At 38.3% G+C, this 6,851-nt stretch overlaps 1 protein-coding gene across 3 annotated transcripts in view; it reads left to right on the top strand.

Annotated features, from left to right (window-relative positions):
- LOC131236746 (vacuolar sorting protein 18) overlaps nucleotides 1-5,580 on the top strand; it is a 38,180-nt gene extending 32,600 nt beyond the window's left edge. For all 3 annotated transcript variants that reach the window (XM_058234166.1, XM_058234157.1, XM_058234151.1), the window contains 4 exons: nucleotides 3,552-3,707; nucleotides 4,178-4,339; nucleotides 4,658-4,774; nucleotides 5,257-5,580. In XM_058234166.1, coding sequence (XP_058090149.1) covers nucleotides 3,552-3,707; nucleotides 4,178-4,339; nucleotides 4,658-4,774; nucleotides 5,257-5,433 — 612 coding nt within the window. In that variant the 3' untranslated portion in view covers nucleotides 5,434-5,580. The remainder of the gene's footprint in view (nucleotides 1-3,551; nucleotides 3,708-4,177; nucleotides 4,340-4,657; nucleotides 4,775-5,256) is intronic.
- Nucleotides 5,581-6,851: the final 1,271 nt, after the last annotated feature.

A 6,851-nucleotide genomic window follows, 5' to 3' on the forward strand; every position in this document is an offset into this window, starting at 1 on the left:
TCTGATTGGGTCTGTGGGCCCAACAGTTCAATTGGACCATTATTTTGGCCCCTCCAATTTATCTTGTGGGATCCACATGTCAATCAGACGCCTTATATTTATTTGGCCAGCATGTGGGGTCCACTTTTGAACCTTTTTCTTCTCTGCACTTGTACATTGGCCTGGATGCATCACATTCTATGATGCAAGAAGCTGGAGAAGTTAGAAAATAAATAAATAACACCTTGAAGTTTCCATGAATCCCTGCCTCATTCAATACTGAAACCTTTCCTAAACAATCTTTAACAAACCCCGAGGATGGAGGATTCGATCTAGGCCAGTGGAATTTCACATTTATACCTTTCATCATCCCTGTTGTCGTTGTCATCATCGTCATCTAAGCCTTATCTCAACTAATCGGTATCAACTACATGAATCCTTTCCCACTATTCCACTCTATCAAGGGCCATAATTTCAGTTAGAACATAGGTCATCAAGTCTTTTCTTACTACCTCTACCCACGTCCTTTTGGGCCTTCCCCTTGCTCTATTAGAGCCTTCAGCTTGCATCAACTCACTCCTAACCACCACAGTTCTTGGTCTCCGTTGCAGTTCTTGGTCTCTGTTGCATGTGACCAAACCATCTAAGTCTACTTTCCCTCATCTTAGTACCTATTGGTGCTACTCCTAAATTCTCTAGAATGTATTCATCTCTAGTTCTATCCTTGTCTTGCTACTCATCCATCTCTCAACATCCTCTTTTCAGCTACACTCATCCTATGAACATGTTGTTCCTTAATTGCCCAACATTTTGTCCCATAAGCATGTCTGTTCTTATACCCATCCTTAGTTTGAGTGGTACATGACGATCATATAAAACTCCAGAGACAAGTTGCCATTTCTTCCACTCTGCCTAGATGTTTTGGGCAACATTGTTCTATATCTCTCCACTTTTGATATCTTGGTTCAATAATTCTCATTGATACTTGTGCTCATCTAAAATCTTTATATATTGGTCTCTGCTCATCCTCCTCCTCCTCCTCTAAGCCTTATCCTAACCATTGTTCCAAAGTATTGACGATATTATCAATAATATCATCAATATTATTCGTATCACCAGCTCATAGATACTGCTAACATTGTTAGCATCAGAAATTCCAAGTATTGGCAATGTATCGCCAATGTTTCCGACCGTGAAAATCCTAGGTGACCTTGTATCGCCAACGTATCAATGATATTTCAATAATATCGCCAATGTATCCGCAATGCATCAATTTCGCTAAAAATCTATTTATTAAAAAAATCCATTAATTTTTTTTTTTTATTTTTTTAATTTTATGAGAGCAAGGTTGTATGATGAATGCATGTTTGTATGTGTATATACGTATGCATGTGTGCATGCATGGATGGATGTATGGATCATGGATGGATGGATGTTTGTATGCATGGATGGATGGATGTATATATGTATGCATGCATGGATGGATGGATCATGCGTGTATATATGTATTTATCTGTATATATGTATGTATGCGTACATGGATGGTTGGATGATGGATGGATCATACATGTGTGTTTGTATGTATATATTTGCATACATGCATGTATAGTTGGATGGATGGATGGATGTATGTATGGATGGTTGGATCCACCATTTTTCCCATGTTTACCCAATGTTTCCTAGAGTCAATGGTACATGCTTTTGGGCCTTCATCAAAGGGAAAATATTATTTGATTCCTAAATATGCAAATATGTTTCTTTTTGGCTATTATTTGATTCTTAAATATGTAAATATGTGTGTTTTAGCATCTTTTGAAACTTATTATTTGATTCCACCATTTCCCCAATGCTTCCCTCAGTCCGCGATATATTTCCGGGTATTGGTGATATCGATACATGTTTCTTTATCCTAGCCAGAGATACATGTAACGATACCAATACTATGAATATTGATCTCAACTAATTGGGGTCTACTACACGAATCATGTTATCAAGAACCATACCATCAGTTAAACCATAGGTCATCATGTCTTTCTTACTACCCCTCACGTCCTTTTGGGCCTTCCCCTTGCATCATTGGGAATGCTCATATCATCGCTTTTAGTTGAACTAAATTGGCATTTGTCCCATATATTGTCATTCAAAGACTTCCTTTTGTTGGTGTGGCTAGTGAAAATAAAATGTCAAATAATTAACCTTTGCTAGCATACACTACTACTGACCACCTCATTATGAAATGAAGATTCTTGCAACTTTGGAACTGTTTTGGTGCGATGGAAGTATCTAATATATTTCAATCATTACTAGCTTCTCAGAAGTCCTTATGCTGAATATTCTAAATGTTTTGTTTGTTGGGGGCACAATGGTGAAGTCCATGTCCTTTATGATGCCCATTAGATCAGAACTTAAATGCAAACATGCTTGCACTTCAGCAGTCAAAGATTTTACATCCTGATTGAGTGCATCTGTGCTTATACCATGGTTCTTAATATCAGTATTGGAGGGCATATCGGCCCAGCCAAAAATATGTTACGGGCGTCGTGTATCAATATCGGTCCTATATTGGACCATATCGGCCCAGCCAAAAATACGATACGGGCGTCGTGTATCAATATTGGTCTGTATTGGACCATATCGGCCTGTATCAGTTTAAAAAAAAAAGAAAAAGAAAAAAGCCAAAGAATTAAAGAAATAGAATAATAAGATATTCAAGAACCTATCTTCTTCTTCTTCTTTTTGTATATTGGACATGCATATGATGGTGTATTGGACCATTCCTTTGAGAATTTTGTCTGTCAGTTTGACTTGTTGAAGGTCAACTAGATGGGCCCTAATTGAACACAAATCAAGCATGATGTAGTGAATTAGGGCTCATTACATTGAAATACAAAAAAAAAAAAAAAAAAAAAAAAACAAAAGGGGAGAAGAGAAGAAAAAAAAGAAGATGAAAATATCAAAAAGAAAGTGAAGGTTTGCCCTTTTTTCTGATTTTTCTCATGATGGTTCATTTTGCTTCAATTTGTCGAATTATTCAAATCATTTGTTTTGATCCCAAAATAGGTCTTGATCTAGCCTAAAATGATTTTTTAAGCTTTTGTCATGGTTTAAATGAAAAAAGAAAAAGAAAAAAGAAGAAGAATAGGATACAAGAGTAAAATTTTGAAAAAAAAAGAAGAAGAAAATTTCAAACTGGGCTTTTATGAAGGTATCGGCTTGTATCAGCTGATACGGATATGATACGACCGTATTGATCGATACGATACCGATATTCAGGTCCATGAGCTTATATGCACTCTTGCTTTTGTGTAAATGTGTTTGTTATTTGTTTTATGTTGCTTTCATTCATTCATTCTTCTTCTTATTAAAACAAAAGCAAAAAGAAAGAAAAAAACACACACGAAGTCTAATTTCTGCATGTTGCTCAAATTTCTCTCTTTTCAACTTTCCCTTGTAAATGACATAAGTCTCTATGCCATTGTTTATGTGTCCTATTAACACTCAACTCATGGTTATGAACTTTTGAATTCCATTATTCTGCCACATTACATATAAATTTCTTTCGATATTTCTAGGAAGCAATCTGCTCATCATTGGAGGACTACAACAAGCAAATTGAGCAACTGAAACAGGAGATGAATGATGCGACTCATGGTGCAGACAACATAAGAAACGATATCAGTGCCCTTGCTCAAAGATATGCTGTCGTTGATCGTGACGAGGAGTGTGGGGTACTGTTCTTTATGATGTGTCTGATAATTCTTGTTTTGGACTTACCTTTTGGACAATTGGGCTTTACTGGCTGGTTAAAGCCCATTTAGTTTTGTCTCGAAGGTGATATATTTTCTGAAATTAAAATCTTATGGACTTATCGGGTCCCCATTTAGACTGTCTAATCCAAGCTGTGGAACCGATGCTGTAATTTTATTTATTTATTTTTATGTAATTTGCCAGATTAGACTTGTATTGCATGCCTTGTTTAAGAGAACAAATGAAAACCCTAATGAGTTTTGGTCAAGTTACTCAATTCTTGAAAAAACTTTCATCTTACCTAATTTTATATGTTTTGGAAATATATTCTTGTTACGTAGTTTGTGAATGTTTCTCGCAAGACAGCGTTTTCTTTGGCACCACAAGAGTTGGCTGACTTGCAACTTTCTTGCGTAGGTTCTGACTTATCTTCCTTCTTTTGGGATATCAGGGTTGTAGACGCAAAATTTTAATGGCAGGAGGAGCACAACGGATGGGAAGGGGTTACATATCAGTTGGGCCGATGGCGCCTTTTTATGTCTTTCCATGTGGGCATGCTTTTCATGCACATTGTCTGATTGCTCATGTGACACGATGCACAAATAGAACTCAAGTAAGTTCCAACGTCCTGCATGTGCTTCTGAAGTTGAGTTTTTGTCCTATCTGTCATGAAGAAACAAGATTGCATCCATCTTTTGATATGCATACTGAAAACAGATTTGTTATTTTGAGTAATCCAGATGGTGCAACTCATGATTCTCAAAAAATGTGCCTTATTGTTTTCCATTTTGGAAAAACATGTGTGCCACCCAAATGCTCCTTTTTTAATTCCCATTTAAGAAAATTATGGATCCTCACAGATGAATATTTTTGGTTGAAATTCAAGAGCTGCATAAGTTAGTTTGATTGATTTATGCTATTATGGTTGTAGGCCGAGTATATATTGGACCTGCAGAAGCAGCTCAGTTTAGTGGGAATCCGTGGAACTAGAGATTCAAATGGCACTGCAGAAGATGAACCCATTACCACAGCATCCCAGGCTGAAAAGGTTTGCAAGTGGAACATATATGATGCTAAAGCAGCAAATGATGTTTGACATGCATGCACTTAGAAATTGCACACATGGCATACATTAACTCATCATATTAAACCATCTAAAGTGTTGAAACCGCTGTCGCCAAGTCACAAACCCGAAACCAAGATGTTTGAATGATCCTAACCTTTGGTTCATGGAAATTTGTTTCTTAAAAGCAGACCATTGGATATTTTTCATATTTAATGGTCAATAAATGTTCAACAAAATGATAGTCAGATAATCATATAAGAGTAATTCATGTTTCATGATACATCTAACTGGGACCCATAAGTTGGACTGTTTAGTTTGACTTATGCCACATGTAATTTTAAAGTCTTGTATATCGTCCATAACACTCGGCCAGAGTATCAAAGTTTTTTTATTTTTTTAATTGCCTAGACCTGTAAATTTGCAAATTGCTAGCTGAACTGACATGTAATTAAACTGATTGCTAGATTCGGTCGCAGCTGGATGATGCTATAGCCAGCGAATGCCCATTTTGTGGGGACTTGATGATAAGGGAGATATCCTTGCCGTTCATCCTCCCCGAGGAGGAACATCTGGTGACTTCATGGGAGATAAAGCCGCAGCAGCCACTTGCGAACCAGAGGAGTTTGCCTATTTCAATTTGATGTTTGGAATTTTGTAATGTATTTTGGCTTGTTGCGTGACTTGCGAACTGTCTCTCTCTTTATCCGATAGGCCCCCGGCCCGAGTGGTGTGCATAATTTTATCTGTATAATTGTTAGGCTGCGCCGCATCTAACGTGGTCCCCACTATTTCCAGTGTCATGTATTGATAATAACCCTGTATCTGGTTCAATGGCTTGGATGCCTGCAAGACATGCCAAGGTAGCAACTGTGGCTGTGCATAGAAGTCCACGTAGGAGGTAGGTCTGTATGGGCTTCTGAGCCCTCACTCTATACATACCGCTGGCAGGGCAACCCCTTCAACCCTAAACATTGGTAGGGGACTTATTTGATACTCTGTTGGCATATGACCCTTGATACGCAACAGAAATTGTACATGAGGCATACACATTAGACATGATTTTTTCCCCTACTATAAGTATTCAATGGACTGGGTGTGATTTTGGAAAAAAAAAAATCCCATATTCTAAGATATGTGAAAGTTAGTTAAGCCATACCTTGGTAAGCCTATCCTTTAAAAAGAGGTGGGGGACGGTGGGACTGGCGGTATGAACATCTTGTTGTCACTTGCAGATTTGATGGAAAATGAAAAGTGTGGCATCAAAACACATATTAAGCGTGTTTTGCCGTTATATTGCAGGAGGATAGAAGAAATGGATGGCAATGTTCCACGAGAAATGTCAATCCCAACCTCAATTGATGTGGTCTATATCTGTTGAAATTGAACGGTCGAGAATCATGTTGATGCCCTACAGTTTTAGTGGATTATCATATAAATACCTATTTTAGGCAGCGCGTAGAACACCCAAGCTTTATGGGGCCTATCTAAATTCCGCTGTCCATCCAATGAGAACCCTTGTACTCGCTTATATGCAACAGATCAGCTCAATAAATGGGCCACACAAATGGAAACATTGTAAAAATTTCTCTTAAAACCTGTAAATTCACATGATCTGGGCCGTCTGAGTTTTGGATCTGACTGATATTTGTATCTTCTCTCCATCCGGATGAGTTGCCACTGATTAACGGGTTTGATGACAGAAGCACAACATGGTTCCACACCACCCCCCCCCCCCGCGGCGCAGAAGCCTCTGGTTGGCATTTCAACCAACTCTATTTCTGGTGGGGTGGTCCACCTAAGGTGTAAATCTGGCTGTTTTTATTCCAAAGATCCAGCATTGAGGTGAGCACCTGATGGATGGAGTGACTACCATGTACACAACATGGTGGGCCCCACAGAGCTGACACGGGTGTTGTAGACTGTTCGGATCCAACATAGTGCGACTCCAATATTAGTTTCGCACATTCTTCAAATCGTAAGTATGACTCGGTTGTACGATAATCCAGACTGTCTAAGTTACTCATCCAACCGTAGATGGAGCACAGCCAGAACAGTTACA

This window comes from Magnolia sinica, chromosome 1 (assembly GCF_029962835.1).
Source record: "Magnolia sinica isolate HGM2019 chromosome 1, MsV1, whole genome shotgun sequence".
Taxonomy (NCBI): Eukaryota; Viridiplantae; Streptophyta; class Magnoliopsida; order Magnoliales; family Magnoliaceae; genus Magnolia; species Magnolia sinica.